Consider the following 24,738-nt stretch of genomic DNA (forward strand, 5'->3'; position numbering starts at 1 on the left):
GACCTCAACGCTCGTTAATAAGCCAGATGTAGGGTTTCTGTGACTGCAGGTATGTTCACATGTGTCCATGGTGAATTGAACTTGGCAAATTTGTACGTGCAAAATGGCAGGGAGGATTGCAGGACTGGCTGTTAACCCAAATCCAACTACTTGCTTACTGTCTATCCAGTATTTCCACAAGAAGAAAAGTCAGAAAACTAAACATAATTTTCCAAAAGACATAAATTTAACGTCTCTGTCAACCGTCCAAAAGACGTCCACTGAGGAGCCAGAATGAAATTTCTGATTTGCATAAAGTAGACAAGCCCCCAACTTTATGCAAATGAGGAACGGTCGTCGTGACGCTCCGTTTCTCGATTCGCGACGCCACGCTACCAGAATGCATTGCGTGGCTGCTTACATAGACAATGAATGGGAGGCGTGGAAAGAATGGAGCCTGTGGACACGTACCATAAGCCAGAGGATAAAAACAGGTATATTCAGGCAGACAGTATGAGGGAAATAAATTACAGCATGTAAACATGTTCTAGTAGAAACACAAAATACAAGTATGAACCTGAAAATGAGCACGATATGGGACCTTTAAAGGGACTATTTGTAACTTTCAGAATTGCTTGTTAACAGTGATACCTATGGCCGTTAAGTCAACTAAAGTCAGCGTCCTGTTGCTCGCGCTTGTGCTCGCTCTACATAGACATAAACGAGCATCGCTCAAAACAATGAGGCGACACACGTCAGCTAAAAGCACAATATCACTCTATATTTCAGCTGCTTGGCAGTAATGTTAGCTGACCAGACGAAGGTCTCTCCATGAATCACTGCTGATCCTAGTGTTGGCTTTTCCTGCCTCAGCCTCCGGGGCTGAAGCAGGAAAAGCGGGTCAGTGCCGGGGCTGAACTAGGAAGAGAAACGTTATCGTCTCCGAGCGTGCCCGCAGGGAGACAGCAGCACCCGGTCGGAGACGATAACGTTTCTCGCTGCTGAGCTCCGTCACTTCACAAGACACGGGAAACCTCTGTTGGTCTGGAGGAGCTGCACCATTTATTTCTGCACAAACGTCCACTGAACATTCACTAGATATTCTCAGAGCTAAACTAACTCTCCTGCAGTGTGGAGTGAGCGTGCATGCACGTGTAGATGTGGAGCGAGACAGCGAGAACGCGTGCGGTGTGTGAGTGAAGGCAGGCAGAGGAGGAGAGACTCCGGCCACACGCGAGCGTGCATGGGATCCCGACCCGGTAGATTTCACGTGTAAAAAGTTGCAAACAGTCCCTTTAACGGCCACAGGTGTAGCTGTTAACAAGCATTTCTGAAAGTTACAAACAGTCCCTTTAACTGTTTAAAATGGGGTATAGGAAAGGTTACAAACAGAACCTTTAAATAAGATAAATGGCTTTAGCTGGATGCATTTAGAGCCCTAACTCTCCATAAAACAAATTGCTTTTATTTTGAAAACCCAGCACCAGAACTACACTGTGGTAAACCATCCGGGTAACTTGACAGGTCTCTGCTGGAGGAGCGGAGCGGAGCGGCAGAGAGAGGAGGAGGAGGAGGGCTCCAGTCTGTTTCTAATGCTGGGGAGCCGGGAAACAGGGACCACGGGCAGCGGGGAGGAGGCTGCCGGGGCTCCGGGGCCTCCGGGCCGGCCTCACCGCGGGGAGGAGCCGCCTCCAGGCCGGGAGGAGCCGCCTCCAGGCCGGGCAGGGTGTCGTCTCTCCGGCCTGGTCAACTGGAAGCAGAGACCCTGCAGGACTTCAGCGCTGTTTGCTGCAGCCAGCACGGTGATCTGGTAGGAATCATCATGCATCATGACGCAGAGATATCATCCTGATCACTCTGATCTCCTGTTCATTACAGGATGACACCTCAGGAAAACATCAGAATAACACTGATATGGCTTTGTTTCAATGTATAGCTATCTTCTGGGTTTTTTTCTTTTTCTTTAAATGTATTTAAAGGTGGTATTGATAACATTATAATGTAGTTCAGAGGTCAGCAACCTTTACTATCAGAAGAGACATCTGTCTGGAGCTGCAAAACATTTGAGCATTGTGATGAAGGTAACACAGTTTATAGTGTAAGTATATAGTATATCAGTCTAATGCAGTGAGGGACAAAGTGCAAATGTACTATGGAGTATTAGGGCCACATTGAGGGAAAAAACATCTGAGATTACAAGAATAAAGTCATGATATAATGAGAAAAAAGTAATAACTTTACGAGAAAAAAAAGTCGTAATATTACGAGAAAAAAGTAATTACTTTACGAGAAAAAAAGTCGTAATAATGCGAGAATAAAGTCATAATATTACGAGAAAAAAGTAATTACTTTACGAGAAAAAAAGTCGTAATAATGCAAAAAATTAAGTTATAATTTCATGAGAAAAAAAGTCGTAATATTGCAAGAATAAAGTCATAACTTTACGAGAAGAAAAGTCATAATATTATGAGAATAAAGTCATAACTTAATGAGAAAAAAATCATAGTATTATCAGAATAAAGTCATAATTTTTACGAGAAAAAAGTCGTAATATTACGAGAATAAAGTCATAATTTTACGATAAAAAAGTCGTAATATTGCGAGAATAAAGTCATAATTTTACAAAAAAAAGTCGGAATGAAATTACTACTTTATAATATTCCGACTTTTTTTCTCATAAACTTATGACTTTATTCGCGTAATATTCTGCATATTGTAACAGTATTTTTTATATCACAAGCAAGACCTTTGTAATCCTGCATCATTTTGAAACTGACATAAGTAAGTAAAAGAAGAAAATTATGGAAATCATAATGATAGGATATAATTTACATTGAAATACTGAAAAAAAATACAATAATAATTCATGTAATAAGTCCCTTAGATGGATAGTAATGTTATTCACCCCTCAACGTCCATTGCAACAAGAATCCAACAATAAAAAAATCTCTCAATAGTATCTGCTATGAACAGCATCAGTCCAAAGATATCAGCGTTACCCTTCAAACGACACACCCCGATACAACGTGATGCTGTAATAATAAACTGCTTTGTTTCCCTTCAGGTTTGTGGCCTTCAGCCCTCTCCGAGCCTACAGCCTCCTGGTCGTCCTGCTGGCTCTGCTGGTCGTCACGGTGACCGCCAGAGACATCGCTCGGTCCAGATCCACAGGTAGTGCCAAAAACACCTTATATACATGTACAGTATATTCTGGGGGCAGGGCTGCACGACTATGGCCAAAATGCTAATCACCATTATTTTGATCAATGTTGAGATCACAATCATTTATCACGATTATTCATAGATTTTAGGGACAAACTAGGGACGAGTTTTTCTCAGCTTTTAAATTAATTAATTAATTAATTGATTGATTAATTACATTTCTTTTAACCGTTTTAACCGACAGTGTTAATCAGTTAAAATGCTTTATGTCGTTTAACGGTTAAACGGTTAATTATTAACATCCCTACTTTCATGACATCACCGTTTTCAGATGTATGGACAATCAAGGAATCGAGAACTTATTTTATTATTGAATCTCTAACCGAAAAACGCTGGCAGCAGTTCATCCAAGCTGCTCCAAGACTTCCAGATGATTTCACCCTGGTGGTGACTCGTTAGCCTGATGAGAAAGGACATGAGACACCGATGGTGACTCATCAGCCTGACCGTTGCTCACCAATCCACTCCTGTTTAAATGCATGTATTGTTTATGTGAGTGATGCTTTTATAAGCATAAAAACGTACCGCTTCAAGTTGCTATTATCCAGAGAAATGATAATAGCTTTCCTTTTCATTTCTATGTCTTATCACTTATCTAGAAGGAGCAGCGTGGCTCCCGCCCTTGATTGTAACCTTAATGAAAACGCCATGTCAAGGCAGAAAAACAGGCACATTAAAGCAGTCTACAGGCTGATAGAAGAAACCCAGAAAGTCACGGAAGGTCTCATTTTTTAGTTCAGGTTACAACCTGTTCACACATTGGCAATAAAACCCCCCCCCAAAAAAACAATTCACAAACTTACCTACAGTCCCTTTAATGTTTACATTTTTGTCAGTACCTGAAAATTACAGCGTGAGCCCTTCTTCCTCTGATAGTCAGTCATCATTCTGGAATAAATGATGATCTTTGAAGGAGAAATGAGCAGTGTTGCAGCCTCTCTGCATCCTGCGTCAGCCTGCTGGACTATGAAGTACAAAATGTCCACATACGTTTGTGTACTCATAGACCGGAAGCTGTTTTTAATGGTTTGGGCCTCTTGTTCCAATGAAGGGAAATATTAATGTTACAGCACACAATATATTAGTTAGACAACTCTGTCCTGTTGGCACAAACCTTTAACCCCCCTATTCACTGTATAAACATGTAATAAATGGAAGGTATAATGTAGTTCAGAGGTCAGCAACCTCAAAAATCAAAAGAGACATTTTAGGCAAAGAAAAAATCTGTTTGGAGCCACAAAACATGTGATCATTGTGATGAAGGTAACACAGTTTATAGTCTAAGTATATAGTATATAAGTCTAATGCAGTGAGGGCCAAAGAGACAATGTACTACAGAGTATTAGGGCCACATTGAGGAAAAAAAAAAATCAGAATTTATCAGAAAAAAGTCATAATATTATGAGAATAATGTCATAACTTTACGAGAAAAAAAGTCATAATATTATGAGAATAAAGTCATAACTTTACGAAAAAAAAAGTTGTAATATTACGAGAAAAAAGTCATAATTTTACAAGAAAAAAAGTCGTAATATTACGAGAATAAAGTCATAACTTTATGAGAAAAAAAGAAAATAACACGTAACATTACTACTTTATAATATTATGACTTTATTCTCGAAATCTCCGATTTTTTTTTTTTCTCAATGTGGCCCTAATACTCCGTCGTACCATCGTACCAGAGACCTACAACAATGATAAATAAAAATGAAAATGTAAACAAAAAACAGTTATTCATTTCCACTAATTTTTTTAAAAATCCCCAGGGAGCCACTGGAGAGGAGCTAAAGAGCCGTGATGTAGTTAATCAGATTAACAGTATCAGAAATATTTGATTGATCCCTCTCTGGGGGTAAATTGGGGCGTTACAGTTGCTCTTATATATAAACATAAAGAAATGTAAGAAAATAGAAATAAAGGAGCAAGTATCATGTAAATTATGTACATAATGCTACAATATAGTATAACACAATATATGTAGAGAAATATAAGTAAATAATACAAATAAGAATTGATAAATATGTGCATTAAAGACGTACAATATATAACATATAACCACAGTGCAAATAAGTAAATACAAAATGCTGAGAAGTGAGATCTAGTGAATTAAATAAGAATATTGCAGTATTAATTGCACAGTTGAGTTATTGCACAAATTATTGTACAGTTGAGTTAAGTCAGTAAAAGTTATGAGCAGATATACGGAGATTTATGAATGTACAGTATTTGTCAACAATTTATAACTTATATGAAAACATATTTTATATTATTACAACGGCTTTTTTTTTTTCCTATATAGTCGTTCATTATCTGTTTATACAGCAGCCATGTTTTTATTAGTCATTTTACTCTCATGATGATGCCGTTTTCCCGTGACGTGACCTACTCAGTGATGAGGATGAATAATACATTTCTTTTCTCCCACAGGAGCTCACTTATGGCGCAGCATGACTGCAAGGTAGGACACTGAGATGGATGTTTGTTTGTGTGTTTGTGTTGGGCAGGAGTTGTCTTATTGGCTCGTAGGTTCGTAGGTTAGCTTACCGGCTAATCTGTGTGTTAAACTGAATGCTCAGATGTGTAGAACACGCAGTACTCATCCCAAACCTGCTCTGGACTGCTGAGAAGCTGGAAGCCCTGCAGAGCTGAGTGGTCACACATGACTGTCTACGTAATCTAATCCTCTGAGACTGAACCATGTGACCACCGCTCAGTTTCAATCACAGACTCACCTTGTGATACATGAAAGATTCGATGATTAGGGACTCTGTAGGGAAGAAATATCTTTTGAGATCTCAAGAATAAAAGTCAAAATATGTCGAGAATAAAGTAGGGCTGTTAACGCGTTAACGGAAATTCATTTTAATGGCACTAATTTCTTTAAAGCATTAACGCAACTTGCGATTTTTAGGTTGCAGTGGGCTCAGTTTTAAAGCTAGAGTGAAGATACTGGTGTCATATGACACTAGAAAACCTGATGAATCCATCGGTATCAATCATGTCATACTAGCTTGTCTTGAAGGAGGCTAAATAACGCTCCAAACTTGCGCTAAATTTTGACGAGGACAAACTGTCATGGCCATTTTCAAAGGGGTCCCTTGACCTCTGACCTCCAGATATGTGAATGTAAATGGGTTCTATGGGTACCCACGAGTCTCCCCTTTACAGACATGCCCACTTTCTGATAATCACATGCAGTTTGTTGTTGCCTGTTGGGCCATGTTATGATTTGAGCATATTGTTTTATGCTAAATGCAGTACCTGTGAGGGTTTCTGGACAATATCTGTCATTGTTTTGTGTTATTAATTGATTTACAATAATAAATACATACATACATTTGCATAAAGCAGCATATTTGTCCACTCCCATGTTGATAAGAGTATTAAATACCTGACAAATCTCCCTTTAAGGTGCATTTTGAATTGATAAAAAAAAAATATTTTTTAATTAATTTGCGATTGATCAGGATTAATCATGCAGCCTCTAATTTTCAGCTTTCAGATTGTTCAAAGTTTTTATTGATTGATAATTTGCGTATAACAGAAAACTGCGTATTTAGCCTAGAAAATATGATTATTTAAAAATAAAAAGTATAGTCCATGTTTCTTGCTGGATTTACACACCTTAATATTAATGTCTCTATGTGGATGGCACTGATGTGTTTGTCATTCTCTCCTCACATGTGAACTTGTACCACTTGGTGGAGCCTGAGCTCGTTCAGTTTGTTCAGAGGTGACAACATGAAAGAGTTTACATCACCTCAGACACCACAGACTGTAGACACCGGATCAACATGCCAAGTCAGTTATTTTGGGTAATGTCATGTTTCGGTCATGGTTATGAATATATAGTTTAGTATTTCTATGATCAGTTTACTTAAGATAATGCAAAAAAACTGCAGAGTGAATAAGATTCAAAAGCCAAAATGTAGTATATATACTGTAGTATACAGTGAGACACAAAGGTCGGCTAACGTTATGGGTTTGCAAGATACCGGTAGATTAAATATTAGGACTGAGACGATTCACCTATCTCCCGATTCGATACTGTCACGATATTTAGGTGCCGATTCAATATTACGATTTATTGAGATTTATTTATAACTTTTTTAACACTAGACCATGGGGGAAAAGTTAAATCAAACACTTCTAGGGACTTTACTTTGGAAAATATCTAAATTTATCCATTAAAAACGTTTGATTTTCAGCATGTTTGTAGTCAGAGATGTCCTGAACTCAAATTTGTCAGTCATTATTTATTACATTTTTTCCAGCAACCCAAAAAAATCAAAGAATAAAAACATTTCCCTCGCAAATTAGTGGTATTTTATTTTATTTTTTATAAGAACCATGTTATGTTTTATACTTCTGGTGAATATAATCCAATCAATCTTATTTCCAAAGATGTATTTTGTATATACAGTTCCCTTTGTTAACACCTTATTTTGACATCGGTTGCCTGGTTCACACCCCTGCCCTCATTATGGGGGGGTTGGTTGTCCGTTACTCGATGCCAGCCCTGAAAGCTCGGTGGGATTCAGTGGAGGTGACAGGGATTTGTGGGCGCCAGGCTGGATGCAACACATCTGAGTTATATAACTGATAGGCGGGTGAGTCCAGGTCAGGGGCAACTCACAGTGTTGAGTGTTTGAGTATAAAGACACACAAACAAACCTCACGAGCTTTCCATCTCACAGTAATACCAGTAATCAGGGTTAGAAAGACCATGACCACGTTTGTAGTCACACGCCTGTTCCCAACAAGTAGTATGGTATGTAGTAGGGATGAGATTACGATATTGAAATACATTTTTTAATGCCAGAATCAATATTTTTGCTTCATTTGAGTCTATGCGGAGGTAGAAGGAAGTTAACGCTTTTATTGTTGTAGTCTGAGTAACGTGACGTCATATCCGTTCCGTATCCGTTCCGTATCCGTCAACCAAAACAAACAGTAGTCGGCCGTAGCGAGCAGAAACCGTTGGAAGGTCAGCGTGGATCCGACCTGCACCCTCACATGTTAAATCCAGCGTGGTAAACACTACACATCCAGTAAAGGATGGAAACACTTTGGGTTTCACACATTGACAGGAAAAGCAGAGCTAGACATCACGGCTAAAGCTGCATGCTAACTCTGTCACGGACAGGAAACGTTATCGTATAGCGGTAACGTTGCGGTCGAGCCGGCTGTCGCTCTCGTCTCCGTGGTCAAATTGGCCGACGCTACGACTGTAGAGCACCCAGATACTGACATTTATGTTCTCTGCATTGAAACGGCCCCGATGGAGCTGACCATGGATGGATAAAGAGAACGGAGCTGACGGGAGAGCTAGAGACCACCTTGGAGAAGTTAGAGGAAGTAGACACGTGGGACTACGTCAGGTTTTCAAAATAAGGTGTTAACAAAGGGAACTGTATATACAAAATACATCTATGGAAATACAATTTATTGGATTATATTCACCAGAAGTATTAAACATTACATGTCCCTTATAAATTAGAAATAAAACACCACTAATCTGTGAGAGAAATGTCTTTGTTGTTTGATTTTCGGGTTTGCCGGAAAAAATAATAATAAATAATGCTTATATATAATAATAATATTTACATATTTTCCAAAGTAAAAGTCCCTAGAAGTGCATGATTCAACAAAAAGTTAACAAAAATCGTAATAAATCATAATATCTAATCGCAATACTTGTAGAATCATAATACTTAAGAATTGCCGGCTAAGTATGGTGATAGTATCAGGAGATAGGTGAATCGTCCCAGCCCTAGTATGTAGCCTAGGCCCTACACTGTCACCATATTGAGAGCCGTGTGGACTCTATCACACAGACTACATCACTGCACAGTACAATGCAATCCAATGCAACTGTTGTGCCATAAAGTCTACTTTTATGATGCCTATAATGTTGTTGACACTGTCATCGAGGTGTTTAAAGGTTTCATAAATTCCTCCATGTATCCGGTTGATGTTTGACCGGTAGCAGTTTGATCCTTCTGTCCCAATTTGCATAATATCTAGTACTAAATAGTTCTCTCTGCCCTCCGCCTGCCTCTCTGTCTCTGTGACATTTGGCCAGCGGGGTGTTTTGGATTGTGTTGTTGTCACCTGCTGTTGTCTGTCAGAGGTGTCTTGTGGGTAGTCAGTCGTACATCAGGCTCAGAGCGAGTCTCGGGCAAAGGCTTGTGGGAGATTAGCTGCTGACCCAAAATGCAGGCTGACAGCTGGGACGTTTGAGCCAACAATGTCCGTCCATGTTGTGACTGTGTGTGTGTGTGTGTGTGTGTGTGTGTGTGTGTGTGTGTGTGTGTGTGTGTGTGTGTTATATAAAATAATATAAAATAATAGAGCTACGCTATTTTGGATCAGCCGCTGTATCTGCAGGGCTCCAGACTAACTTTTTTTACATCGGTTGCACATCATTTAAGTGCACCCAAACATTTTCACCGTGCCTTTTGCCGCTGCAATATTACATTTTAACCACTAGGGATGTCACGAGAACCGATACTTCGGTACCAAGTCGATGCCAAAATTAAAAAAAACGGTACTCGGTACTCTACAGTTTCTACAGTACCGACGGTACCGTACGATGCCTGTAACAGTCGTTGGTAGTGATGTGACGGTGAGGAAAATGTTCCCACCTGTTAATAAACTTGTGACAACACCGGTGTTACGGTGACGGTCAACATGTGCAGAGCGCTGACTCTGATCTTTACCGTCGGGTGGAGGTGTGTCTGGCCTCTCCGGTAGCTCTTTTGCTGCGGGGGTCTACCTGGTGCCGCTGCTCCGTGCACACCGGCTGTGACGGCTCCATCCGCCTCGCACCGATTACCTCATTAACATTATGGTTCCCTTATAGCGTTGGGATTAAACGTGAAATATTGCCAAATAGGTGCGTTTGCTTTTCGCTGCGACAACAAATCCTCTGCCTCCTGCTTCTACTACTCTGAGCTGACAGACCAGATGCATTCAGGGTCAGTATGTAGTGTCCGTCGTCTGACTATCGATTAATAGCATGCCACTGATACGCCAAAATGAACAAAATAGGTCAATTATTTGTATTAATTACTTAAAGGCTACGTGCCTCTGTTTTTTGTAATGTTCAAATGTTTTTAATAAAAGAGTAGGTGTTGAATTACATGGGATTTATTGTTGTTTTTTTACCGTGGTATCGAATTTGGTATCGAGAATCGTGAAAATTCACTGGTATTGATATCGACTACTAGATTTCTGGTATCGTAACATCCCTACTACATCGGGATGTCAAGATTATTATATAATTTAGAAGTCGATACCAATACCGGTGAAATTCTATGATCCTCGATACCACAGTAAAAAACAAAAGTAAAACAATAACTCACTCTTGTAACTTTTTTAGGAGGCAGGTCAGAAAATGTTCATATTGGTTCCTGGAAAGCACGGACAATATTTTATTATTTGGTTTGGCGTGTGAGTGTTTTTCATTTTCCAGTTTTATGTTTCAGCAAAAAGAGATCCTGACTTAAATAAATAACGTGACTCATCACATGCATCATAGAAAACACACATATAGAGCACGACCGTCATCTCAGAGACGCGTCATTCTGACATGTGATCGAACGTCACGTGACTTTAAATGGATTTTGTTTTTGTGTCTCCGAGGAAAGACTCGCTGTGTCGCCGTTTGTTCCCACAACAAACACACAAAGTGTCTTAAGAGTTGTGAAACCTGAGCGCAGTGTGTGTGTGTGTGTGTGTGTGACTCAGCTGTTTGAACTGATTCAGAGGTGTGACATGAGGCAGTGGAGTCAATCGGGTCACTTGACACAGATGGGGGGGAGGGGGGGTGTGCTTCAGAGCCAACCCTCTGATTGGACGGAGGTCGACTGGTAGAAAACAACACAACAAACCAGCCTTGACATCACAGTCAAGTGATGTGATCAAGTCATACATGTATATAAACAAGAGTCATGGTGTTGAAATCTTCAAGTGTTTGTGATTTAACATGTTAAAATCAGACGTTTATCACTCAGAAATGTCTTTTTGTGGTTACTAATTGAAATCTGGTTGACCAAGTGGTACTTCTTTAACAATCTGAGAGCCACAATAGAGCCGTTTTTGTCTTTTTTAGGGGGGTACAGGGGGTCTTTAGGGGGAGATAGCAGGTCAGCAGTAGATGTCACATAGAAGTGGTGAACATCATCTGAAAGCTGGGAACCTGAAGATTAATTTGAGATGCTGCTCAGCACTGTGTGTCAAGATGTTCTTGTCATAAATCAGAAATAAACATGAATTAATGAATTAATTAAAATAAATTGTTTTAGTGTATAAGGGTTTAGGACATTATGATAGAAGTATATGATGGTCATCCCCATTCTCTATTATGTCTCATAAGTTGTTTTTGGGGTTGATAAGATTTGTTCCACAGATTTGGAGCTAAATTTAACCATTTTTATACCACTGGAGAATTGATAAAAATGATCAATAATCCCTCCAAAATACCACATTAAGACACCGAGACCTTGAGGAACACCATAGAAAAACCCATGCTGTGATTTGGGAGCAAAAACATTTTGACATTTGGAGCAAGAATTTCATTTGTTTGGCGATTAGATGGCGAGCACTTCTGTTTTGTTAACTGCTCAGAAACCCCCTTATTGTCAATCTAGCTAGGAAAGCCATCCATCCTCTGAATGCCCTAATGTCGTTATGTGTGAGGTCTCTCACATTTTACACATCAGTTGAGATTTGATAAATCTCTCAGTGTGGGCCAGCCTTAATGTGCAGATTCTGCATCTGAAAAACACTGCAGCATCACACTTGAGCTCGTATTGTATCGTCCTAAGTACACAGAATGACTGGAACTTGTTCTGTGCATCGGCAGCTGCTGATTGAAGCGGTGACGCTTGGTAATCACCAATTCTAGATCAGTTTACATTCCTGTTTTAACACAACATCTCCAGAGCTCTGTGTACTGAACATTATGTTTACCATAAAACTAACCATGGACCATCTGTGCAGCACTTGAGACTAGAATTTGCGCAACTTCCAAAGAAGTATGCGTGTAGTAACGTACACCTGTCATCATGACGTAATCATGTGGAAACAGAAAAAATCTCTACTTTCTTAAATCTGAAGTTTAAATCTGTCAGTAATGTTTTACAATAGGAATCATAATGTTTCAAATATTTTAGAAAGTCACGGTATTTTTTTATTCTAGTGCAGTGTGCCTCATTTAAAGGAACAGCACTGGCAGATTTGTCGTGTCATTGCGAGCAGCTCTCCTCCACTGGGAAAAGACATTAAAGGGGACATATGATGCTCATTTTCATGTTCATGTTTGTATTTTGTGTTTCTACTAAAACATGTTTACATGCTTTAATGTTCAAAAAACACATTATTTTTCACATACTGTCTGTCTGAATATACCTGTATTCACGCTCTGTCTGAAACGCTCCGTTTTAGCGCATTTCAACGGAATTGCGTTGCTAGGCAACAGCTTGGGTCCATGTTTACTTCCTGTCAGCTGATGTCATTCACAGACACTGCAACATGAAATAAACTGGGACACATTTAGTGTGTTTACGTTTAAAACTGTGAAATGGTCTAAATATTGTAGATTTTGTGACATCACAAATGGACAGAAATCCTAACGGCTTGTTTCAAACGCACAGTTTCTGAATATTCCATGTGTGTATTTCTCCATGGATTGAGTGTTTTGATACTTTCACAGTATTTATATATATCACTCAAACCTGCTTTATAATGTAAAAGTCATGAAAATCTCACTTTTTACAGTATGGGACCTTTAAGTGTAGCTCTGAACAGTAGAGCTTATACATTCTGTACAGCACCAGAAACAGGTTGAGGTAGCGAAAAGGGAAAAAAAGGTGAGAAAATTTACCACAAATCGGGAGAAATGTGACCCCGGGAGGAAACCGGGAGAGGGCGATGAAAAACGGGAGTCTCCTGGGTAAATCAGGAGGGTTGGCAAGTATGAGGCTTGGTGGTGTTGGGGTTGGTGGTGGAGGTGGGGGTGGTGGAGGAGGGTATTGCTGTTTCTACCCCCCTAACCCCATCCCTCTGTCCTCCTGATGGCTGCCAGTTGGAATGTAGTGTGACCGGGTTATTTTTAGACGAGGCCGCTTGAAATACTCCAACCGGGGGCTTCATTGAGGATAAACACAAGCTGCTCTCACGCCGTGTGGCACGTAAAATCCTAGAGTTTGGCTCGACCCTGAGTTTCATTATTTATTTATTTTTTATATATATATATATTGCGAAGACAAGTTCTAGCCGTCTCCATCATCTTGACTATCCAGCGTTTTTGGCTGCTGCCTTTAAATAGCGTCGTCACATCTTCCGAAGGTACCCGAAGCTCTTGTTGAGATGTCTCCTGAAGATCGCGGGGCAGGACTGAGGTATGACTGGAGAAGAACTTAAAGGGTTCTGCTCACCCAAATCACATTTTGTTTCTTCTTTTTTCTCACTTACCTCTTGTGGTATCTTGTCATGCAGATAGGTTAGGTTTGGTAATTTGTCTAGGTTTGGAGATATATGCCTTAGACATTTCGTCCATGCCAAAACAATGGAGGTAAATTTGTTTGTGGTGCTTTCCAGGAACAACCGCCCACTTACCCCAGGCTACTTTTAACTTAAAAAAAAGTTTTTTCATTTGTTTTCTTTTGTTGATTTGGTTGAACTGAACCTTTAAAGGTCCCATATCGTGCTCATTTTCAGGTTCATACTTGTATTTTGTGTTTCTACTAGAACATGTTTACATGCTGTAAATGTTCAAAAAACACTTTATTTTCCTCATACTGTCTACCTGAATATACCTGTATTCACCCTCTGTCTGAAACGCTCCGTTTTAGTGCATTTCAACGGAATTTCAACGGAATTGCGTTGATAGGCAATAGTTTGTGTCCATATTTACTTCCTGTCAGCTGATGTTAGTTACATTCACTGCAACAGGAAATAAACTGGGACACATTTAGAATGTTTACGTTTAAAACCATGTAATGGTCTAGATATCGTATATTTGTGACATCACAAATGGACAGAAATCCTAACAGCTTGTTTCAAACGCACAATTTCTGAATACATGTGTGTATTTCTCCGTATATTGAGAGTTTTGATAGTTTAACAGTATTTATATAGCACTTAAATCTGCTTTATTATATAAAAGACATGAAAATCTCACTTTTTACAATATGGGACCTTTAAGGCTTTTGATGCTACAAGATATCATCGGGGACTGAGATCTTGTACTTTTTGTTTGGATTGTGCAATCAGTGTTTAAAGTCTCAACTCATGATGAAGGAAGTTGGTTCACATTTCTTTTGGCACATTTGACTATTAATTTCAGTCTAAATAGATCAACAACATGAACAACACGCCACTTGGAAAGTGGTACACATCATTGCATCATCACACCCCATCCGCCCATAACACCGGTGTCTTGTATTACTTGTAGCTTTTGGCGTCGTGTCCTTTTACGAAGGCGTCAACTGTCAACTCGATCGGCTGTAACTGTGCGTTCTCACTCCGTTAACGTCGGCTCAATGTATACGTGGCTGTACGCAGAACATAAACAGGTATTAGTTGCTTCAGAGTCAGGTTTTCTGTGGTGTGTGTGCCCACACAGACAGGTGGGTAAACATATTTACACCCCCTCCTCTACCCTTCTTCCCAATCACAAGTGAAGAGCTGCGATGCTTTTGCCGCCATTCCTCGCATTGTTTGTCTCGCTCTATTTTTAAATCAGCAGGGCTTGTTAGAGGCTCAGACGTGCTGCTTCCTGTGTTGTTTCAGAGATTACTGGTTGGGTAGAAAGTAACCCGACAGCTGCCCTCCTTCCCCCGCCTGGAAGTCCTCTGACGTGACAAGTTGAAAAGTTGGACATTTGGAGTGAAAACACTTCTTGACTTGACTGATTGACACACCAGCGGGCGGTGGTGGCGGTGGCGGTGGTCGGTAATGATCTGGAGCAATGAAACGTGATATATTCGCTTCTCAGTATCCAAAGTGTTCGTGGGAGCTCAGACAGCATGTGACATGTGAGGGCTGGAAAAAAATGTCAGGATTTGCACCCCCCCCCGTGTGGATTAGGATGACAGTTATTCTTCTCAAGTTGTGCAAATGCTTCTGGGTTAAACTAGTGAGGTGTAATTCACTGGAAAATCTCTCGAGGACAGAGGCAGTCAGATAGACGGATGGGAATATAAATCCCCCCGACATAGAGTCTGGATTTTAAACCCACTGTCTCTGCTCTGTCGATCACTTCTGCTGTGTTCTACTTTGAGGAAAACGATAAGAAACTAAAAGGGAGAAATGTATATTTTTGTGGTTTCATGAGGGCAATGTGGCCTGCATTAATTCATCTTCGACATAGATCAGGGGTCAGCAACCTGCGTCTCTTTAGCTCCTCTCCAGTGGCTCCCTGTGGAGTTTTAAAAATGGAAATGAATAACTGTTTTTTGTTTACATTTTCATTTTTATTTATCATTGTTGTAGGTCTATGGTACGACGGTACGACGGAGTATTAGGACCACATTGAAGAAAAAAATAAATCTGAGATTTCAAGAATAAAGTTGTAATATTACGAGAATAAAGTCATAGTATTATAAAGTAGTAATTTTACGTGTTATTTTAGTTATGACTTTATTCCCGTAATGTTACGACTTTTTTCTCGTAATGTTACGACTTTTTTCTCGTAATGTTACGACTTTTTTCTCGTAATATTCTGACTTTATTCTGTAAATCTCAGATGTTTTTTCCCTCAATGTGGCCCTAATACTCCGTAGTACATTTACTCTTTGGCCCTCCCTGCATTATACTTATATACTATATACTTAGACTATAAGTACCAGTACAAACAAACAGTTTCACCCATGGCATTAAACACCGTCACCTCTAAGAAAAAGAGTTTGTCTCCACGTTGGCGGGAAAAAACAAACTCCCAACAAACTATACTCTCCATGTGGTGAAACTTTACGGTACTTAATCCTAGAAGACTCGCGTCTCTTTCCAGGGAGGTCGTCTGTCTTTCGTGGAACGGAGAAATGCTTATCCTCCTTTTCCAACCCTTACTGCTATTATTGCTTCGCGGTATCGCTGTCACATGTTCGACCCGTCATGTTTCCCTGGAAATCAGACTCCTGCGGGGGGCATGTGCCTGGAAGTCGAGAGGGGAGCAGCGGGTCGACCTTTTCGTCATAAGGGTTATGTGAGACTGGGCTGGGTGTGTGTGTGGGACGGGGGGGGGGGGGTCAGGTGGCCTCTTGTGTGCTGGTTCCTTGCAGCCTGGCAGATATACACTATTAAAGGGAGGCAGGTTTGGACAGGTTATGGGGGGGAGAAAGGGTAATAGGGTTCAAAACAGAAGGACTTTGGGTGGTTATAATAATATATATATTATATTATATATATAATAATTGCGATACATAGTTGAATCGATTTTTTACCACCCCTAATATTTATGTAATTTTACAGTACATATGTCATCAGATCGCCTGGTGCCCCTTTTCTGAAATAGTGTATAACTCAGTTCTGATGCTCACTTGCCCATTATAGGGCACATTCGGCTGTGGACACGGGTCAGCATGCCACAAAGAGACACAAAATGGCCACAAATGGACAATAAATTACCACAAATAAACACAAAACAACTACAAAGAGACACAAAATTACCACAAAGAGACAATAAATGACCACAAACAGACAATAAATGTCCACAAAGAGACAATAAATGACCACAAATAGACACAAAACAACCACAAAGAGACACAAAATGACCACAAAGAGACACAAAACAACTACAAAGAGACACAAAATTACCACAAAGAGACACAAAATGACCACAAAGAGACACAAAACAACTACAAAAAGAGACACAAAATTACCACAAAGAGACAATAAATGACCACAAACAGACAATAAATGTCCACAAAGAGACAATAAATGACCACAAATAGACACAAAACAACCACAAAGAGACATAAAATGACTACAAAGAGACATAAAATGGCCACAAAGAAACACAAAATGGATTGAGATCTGGAGAATCTGGAGGCCAAGTCAACACCTCAAACTCGTTGCCGTCCACATGATGTAAAAGAAAACGTGATTCATCAGACCGGGCCACCTTCTTCCATTGCTCCGTGGTCCAGTTCTGATGCCCATTGTAGGCGCTTTTGGCGGTGGACACGGGTCAGCACGGGGCACCTTGACCGGTCTGCGGCTACGCAGTTCCATACTCAACAAACTTCTGACACCGGACCACAAACAGGTGTTCTGACACCTTTCTATCAGAACCAGCATTAACTTTTTCAGCAGTTTGAGCTCCAGTAGCTCTTCTGTTGGATCGGACAAAACGGGCCAGCCTTCGCTCCCCACGTGCATCAATGAGCCTCGGGTCTGACCCTGTCGCCGGTTTACCGGTTCTCCTTCCTTGGACCACTTTTGGTAGGTCCTGACCACTGCAGACTGGGAACATCCCACGAGAGCTGCAGTTCTGGAGATGCATTGACCAGTTTGTCTAGCCAGCACTATTTGGCCCTCGTCAAAGTCGCTCACATTCTTACGTTGGCCCATTTTTTTTTCTGCTTCCAACACAAAGTTCAAAATGTTCACTTGCTGTCTAATATATCCCCCCCACTGCCAGGTGCCATTGTAATGAGATAATCCATGTTATTCACGTCACCTGTCAGGGGTCTTAATGTTATGGCTAAAGGGTGTAAAGTACCTTTTCTTATAGAAATGGAAGCCCGTGATCACACATTTCCAATTAGCACAGGAACCTCTCAGTTTGTGTTGGCGGGAACTTGCTCAGCTGTTGCGGTAACCAGATCTCCATGGTGATTCCACACCAGCTGTTTCCAGGACAGCTGCTTCCACAGGGACATGTGGTTTCCACCCTCTTAAATTTAGTACCTTGTCATTTCATCTGATGAAAGGTGTTGAGGCAGTTACCTTGCCCCTGAAAAACATAGTGCCATGTTGTTGTTGAATGTTTTAGCTAAGAGACACGCCCTTATCTATTTATCGCACATGACCTACACACGAGCCACACGTGAGCCTTTAATAGCTGTTTTATGTGAAGTGAGCACGAGGGGCTGATGATAGTAGAGCTTAAACAGGATATGCTTTTTGGGAAAGGGGAAAGTTTCATACATCACCAGGTGGCCCGTGATCCCCAGCAACACTGAAAGCACGTTCACATTCCTGTTCCCGTTCTGCCACCTGTCTGTTTAGTCATCTCGCCGGTTTTATTGTAGGCTTCTTAATTTAGACTTTGACATTTGCATTAGACTAAATTTCATCAGTGACCATCAACCAGTAGAATTCAAAGCCTCCTAATAAACCTCCTCAATCCCTCTCTTGGTCAAGTCAAATGTTGATACTATTTTTAATGCGGAGTCACTGCGTACGACATCAGTAATTACATGCTGAGCATCTACACACACCAACAACCAGAGTCTGAAATGCCACTGTGGTAGGCAAGTATTTTTTTTGTCTACCACTTTTGAAATCTCTGCGCTAAATGAAGGAATAACATTTTAGAGCTGATGTCATTCAATGTTCAATATATTTTACACAAAAAACATCATATACACGGTAAATTACAGTGTTTTCGAATTACTCCGTAGCTTCTGGGAGAGCCCTATTTTTCAGGGTTGGGATGGTACTGTACTTTGCAATTGTCATCTATAGTGGTTATTTGCATAAAAACACACAATTCAAACAAATTTACCTTCATCCAATGGTCATTTTACTGAACAGAGCTTGAACGCCTCATAATAATAACTCAATGGCACCTCTGTTAACGTTTACGGCGTTGCTGCGATGCTGTGATGTGCGGCGAGCGCAGCTCAAAGCGTGCCGCGGTGTTGCGAGCAGCTCTCCTCCGCCAGGAAAAGATAAGAGAGAGAATTGTGACCCCGGGAGGAAACCGGGAGAGGGCGATGAAAAACGGGAGTCTCCCGGGTAAATCGGGAGGGTTGTTAAGTATGAGGGTTGGTGGTGTTGGGGTTGGTGGATGGTGTTGCTGTTTCTACCGTCCTAACCCCATTATTTGCATAAAAACACACAATTCAAATGATTTTACCTTTACCCAATGGTCATTTTACTGTGCAGAACTTGAACGCCTCATAATAATAACTCAATGGCACCTCTGTTAACGTTAGAAGCTCCGTTATTTAACCAAGCAGGACTGTGCTGCCCCAAAATGAGTGATCTGGTGCCTTCAGCGGTCAAACAAAGACAGACCAGCAGCACTTTGTTTCAACTTTAGGCAACTAAAACTAATGGAATGTGGTTAGAGAAAGATTTTCTGTCAGACACTGTGTGCCCGCCTGACCTCCTCCTGAGACGTTTAGCAGCACCATACACTGTCAGGGTGAGTTATCTTAAAGATGACTAACATTGCTTTTGTCTGTCTTATCTTGTAGCTGGGAGATCATTGACTCAGGCCAGGACAGCCGGTCTGGGACCGGACCTCAGCTCAGCGACTCGATCAAACTCTTCCTCCAGGAGACGTCGGCTTTCAAACAGCAAAACCCCGGCAAGGTGAGGCAGAGTCGGCCGATGTCCTCCAGACGAACCTAAACTCTCTTTACTGAGTTACAGAGAAGCAGGCTTTCAGGCTTTTTATGCCCGTTCAGATTCTAATGGCGTATTCATATTAAGTACATTTGATCCGTACCGTGCCCGAGTACGATTGCCCCCCCACTGCTCAGCTTTCACATTAGTTAAGTTGATCCGTACCCGAGGACACTTCCGTCATCATCCACGTGTATTTGTTTATGTTGAGATCAGCTGTTCTGGTGGCGGAGAGTCATTTTACTCAATGGATATTTGAAAAGTTTGTACACAAGTTTCGACAGGTAGTGAGTCTGCAACCACATCAGCTACATGATGAAATTTGTATAAAACGATTCTTCCATGATCCGGGCGTCCGTGTGAACATTTTCTGCATTTTAAAGGAATAGTTTGACATTTTAGGAAAATGCTTATTTGCTTTGAGAAGATGGATACATGTCTTCATGTTTGTGTGTTATATGTTTGTGTTTTCTTTCTCTTTTAGTTTTGTCTGCTGGTTTGCAGTTTGTGCACCTTCTTTGCTGTCTTAGGACGCTACATTCCAGGGATTGTTATCTCATATATTCTAGGTGAGTAAACTGAAGTTTTGCACATGATGAGACCATTTATATCATGCTAGTAGAGACTTGCATGCTTAGTCTAGAATATCCAGTACAGCTGGAGGATTGCTGCATGTTGGTTAAATTGACCTCTAGAGGAAGCTAAGATGCAAATCTGTGCTCCTCTACTAGTTGGAAGAAAATTCTTTCACTTATATCAGACCATTTATTTTTGGTCAGCAGCAGTGATGCTGGATTGTGACACTTAAATGAGAGATATAATTGTGTGTCATCAGCATAACGATCAGTAAGATATCGCGATCAATAGCATCAGATATTGTATCCCAACATGGTGAGCAAACAAAATGAAGATAAAAATGACTTTTTAATGTGTTTTCATGGCTGGTTTGTTCATGGATTTTCTGAAAACAAATACTTATTAAGCCTATGTTTTGTCTCTCTTGACGTTTCTCTGTGCAGTGCTGGGCGTTTTCCTGTTGCCTTTGATCTCATCTCGTGAAGTTGGTTTGTGGCTGGAGCCAGTTCTGCAGAAGCTGGACTTTGGCATCGGGGAGTTCCTTCAGAAAATCAAAGAAAACCATGGTACCTATGAATTTGAATCATGCCCTAACAATCTTCTCCTTTACTTTTTGTATTCAATATTGGAGTAGAAATCTCAACGCATCCATGTTGTCTTCCTTTCAGAGAGGAGAATCATGCAGGCTCAGACTGAGAAAGAAGGCATCGAGTCGGACCTCTCTTCCATGTTTCCTAAGGTTGGCTGATCTCATCTCATCTCAGTCTAATGATGCCTCTGTTCACCGACAGTGTCCAGTTAAAGCTAATTGAAATGCAGTACACATGGTCCACGTCAGCATCGAGGCCTGAGCCAAAGGGAAGACGTCTTTCTCTTCAAGCCAAACACCTTGTTACACATTACAGGAGTGTCCCTCAAAAGTCTCAACTTTAGACCCCGCATACAGTATATCATCATTTTCTTAATAGAGTGGATGTAATGCAGAGGGATGAGTCATCATACAAGCAGGACTCTAGGTTGAGAATAGAGACGTCAGATTTAAGCCACAAAAATAAGGGCTCGATTTAGATTCAAGTTGAACTGAGACTGGAAAGCAAAGGTCCACTTACTTGAAATTTCCAAGCTCGAAAAATTTCAAGTATTAACCTGATAAAATCCTGGAACGATATAATATATTTTCTAGTTAATAATTCATCTTTTATTTCTGCCCCCATCTCAGCTCCGTCTGTTTTTTGCACTTTAAAATGTGACGCCTCCGTGTGTTTCCCTCCTACAGCTCGACTCCGCAGTGTGTAAGGAAATGTCTGTATCGGACACAGAGGTGTCTGATGTGACGTGGACGGACAACGGTACTTTCAACCTGTCAGAGGGACACACGCCACAGACTGAGAACTCAGAGGGTACGTCAGCTCCACGTTGTCCTACAGATGGACACGGGAGGTTTCACATTTTTCATCTGTTCAAAATGTACCTTAAAGGGAGATTTATCAAGTATTTAATACTCTTATTAACATGGGATATTACCTTTTTACCTCACAGACCTTGACAGAGAAGAAGCGTTCACTGGAGGCCTCCCAGAATTCCCCTCACTTGACAACGGCGCAACGACCAATGGCGACGACGACGACAGCCTCGGCCTTCCCTCGCCTCCACCTCAGCTGCCGATCAAACCCAAGCATACGCCACAACCCGCCGACAATGCCCTCGAATTAGTCAACCAGATGGCGGGCGACTTCATCGCCGCTGCCGTCACGGCTGCCATGCAGGAGAGGATAGAAGCGGCGATCGGCCTCGCGGCGCCGAGCTCCGGCTATGAGCGGTCGAGACTTCCGGATTCCGCCAGGCTGCTGGAGCTGGCCGAGGAGTCGGACAGCGAGGTGGAAGACTTTGAGCTGCTGGACCAGTCGGAGCTGGAGCAACTGGAGGGGGAGCTGGGGCTGGGAGAGGAGAAGGTCCAGGCCAAAGGGGAGGCTCAGGCCACGAGTGACGAGCCGGGCTCTTCTGGATTCTTCTCCAAACTCCTGAGACGCCACTGATTGATGAAAAGTACGATTGGCAAGGGAGGGGTTACAGAGGACATGTGGAGGAGAGATGAGGGTGTTCTGGTCACAGAAGACTGTCGGGGGTTGTGAGAAAACAAATGTTTCCATTTATATTTTTTCCTGTAGAGCTAACATCAACAATTCAGAACTGGACAGTTTGTCTAAAGCTGGGCATACGCTGTATCATTTTAGAAGTGTCGTTGTGTAACTCCTTCTCCGACTGTACGAGTACAACGCTTGCGATGTGAAGCCAAAACTCACGATTTATGTGCTCACGATGTACGGTCCGATCGACAGCCACGATCTGAGTGCTCACACTGTACGTGTAAAATAAAAAAAAAATACACGGCCCGTCGGCTCCTGCAGGCCGCTCTGGCTGTTGACAGCAAGCCCCCAGGAAGAGCGCCGGTCGTTGATGCCAGTTTTCGTAGTGGCCAAACGGCGGTACTGCAACTTCCGTGTCCGTCACGTGATGCCATTGGGCCCAAAAATACTTTTTCCCATAGACTTCCATTGGGAAAGAGACCCAGTACGATCACCTGAATAGCCCTTATTTAAATCATTAGGTCCTAAAAATTGTAAAATGCACTAATAGCTTATATTATGACCCTTCCTCCGTTCATGTGAATGAGACCCAGACCGCGGCTGGAGCAAGGGCTGAGAGGTGTAGTTATGACAGCGTGACAGCTGTGATCCCGTGACCGAGCCATGTGACCGAGCAGACGCCACTCCGCCTTCCGGTCCGTCTCTAAAATGAGTCGTGCGGCTCAGAATTCATGTCAGAAACTAACTAAAATCGTACAGTGTATGCCCGGCTTAATATGAAGGCCAAAGTCCCTTTAATCAGAGTCATCCATACGTGAAAAGATGAGTATAACTGCAGCAAAACTCTCCAGCCAACAACACACCTAACACTCACTTTTGATGCTGAAAGGATTCATCCAACTACAATACCCAGAATTCCACAGACACAGACAATCACGAGGCAATCACAACACCCTTAATGTTAAACATACTACTACTGGTTGCATAGCTGACTATGAGGATTAGAAAGTAGGAAACTTCTTTTTTTTAATTATTATTTACATTTTTAATTTTATAAGTATGTTTTTTTTTCATGAAACATTTATGTAGTTTTCATTTTATAACAACATGCAGCAGGTCTCAAAATACAATGCATGCAAATCTCATTTTGCAACATAAATCGATTTAAACATTTTACTTCCAGTGCCTTCCAACCCACGTGGCTCAATGTGGTCGTCAGTAAACATAAAAAAAAAAAGAATAATTTTGCATTTGGATCATCCTCGAATGAGTGAGAATTGTAAACTAAATTTATTATATTATATTTATTTATATGTCGATAGTCATTGTTGTCGTAATCTAAACTTCTTAACGGACATTTGACATTCAGAGAGGCAAAGTCCCGCCCCTTCAGGTGGACCTCACGGGACCATATTCTGGAAAAAATATGTCCAATAGTCAACAGTGAGAGAGACATTTTTTTTAATACCGTTTGAATTGCGCCATGACCACGACCTCCTCTCCACGCCAAACAGATAGAGCCAGAGCAACACGACCTCCTCTCCATGCCAGATAGTTAGAGCCAGAGCAACACAACCTTCTCTTGACGCCAAACAGGTAGAGCCAAAGCAACACGACCTCCTCTCCATGCCAGTTAGATAGAGCCCGAGCAACACAACCTCCTCTCCACGCCAAACAGATAGAGCCAGAGCAGCGTGAGCTCCTCTCCACGCCAAACAGATAGAGCCAGAGTAACACAACCTCCTCTCCACGCCAACCAGATAGAGCCAGAGCAACACGACCTCTTCACGCCAGATAGATAGAGCCAGAGCAACACAACCTCCTCTCCACGCCAAATAGATAGAGCCAGAGCAACACAACCTCCTCTCCACGCCAGATATGTAGAGCCAGAGCAACACGACCTCCTCTCCACACCAGATAGATAGAGCCAGAGCAACACGACCTCCTCTCCAAGCCAGATAGGTAGAGCCAGAGCAACACAACCTCCTCTCCACGCCAGACAGATAGATAGAGCCAGAGCATTATGATGTTTGTCAATTTTAAAACATAGTTTTGCAAGTCAAGAAAGTCGCAGTTACGTCATTTAGTTTTGTGTGAAACCGCTCGACCAAAATTTCTGACATTCCGACGGAATCGGTCCTCGGTACCCCTCCGTACACTGCACGGCAAACGACGCCTGACGAAGCTGAAATTCAGACCGTGCGGCTCAAAATTCAGGCCAGAAACGGGCTAAAATGGAACAGTGTATGCTCGGCTCAAGTCAACTGATAAATGGCCCTTTTAAAGC

At 41.6% G+C, this 24,738-nt stretch overlaps 1 protein-coding gene across 1 annotated transcript; it reads left to right on the plus strand.

Moving 5' to 3' along the window:
* Positions 1-1,514: 1,514 nt before the first annotated feature.
* retreg1 (reticulophagy regulator 1) lies at positions 1,515-22,827 on the plus strand. Its single transcript, XM_037787840.1, has 9 exons — positions 1,515-1,789; positions 3,044-3,150; positions 5,629-5,659; positions 19,638-19,755; positions 20,273-20,357; positions 20,808-20,930; positions 21,033-21,103; positions 21,641-21,764; positions 21,904-22,827. Exons 1-9 carry the CDS (start codon positions 1,572-1,574, stop codon positions 22,398-22,400), a joined length of 1,374 nt encoding a protein of 457 aa, XP_037643768.1. The 5' UTR covers positions 1,515-1,571; the 3' UTR covers positions 22,401-22,827.
* The last annotated feature ends 1,911 nt before the right edge of the window (positions 22,828-24,738 follow it).

The sequence above is a fragment of the Sebastes umbrosus genome, chromosome 12 (genome assembly GCF_015220745.1).
Source record: "Sebastes umbrosus isolate fSebUmb1 chromosome 12, fSebUmb1.pri, whole genome shotgun sequence".
Classification (NCBI taxonomy): domain Eukaryota; kingdom Metazoa; phylum Chordata; class Actinopteri; order Perciformes; family Sebastidae; genus Sebastes; species Sebastes umbrosus.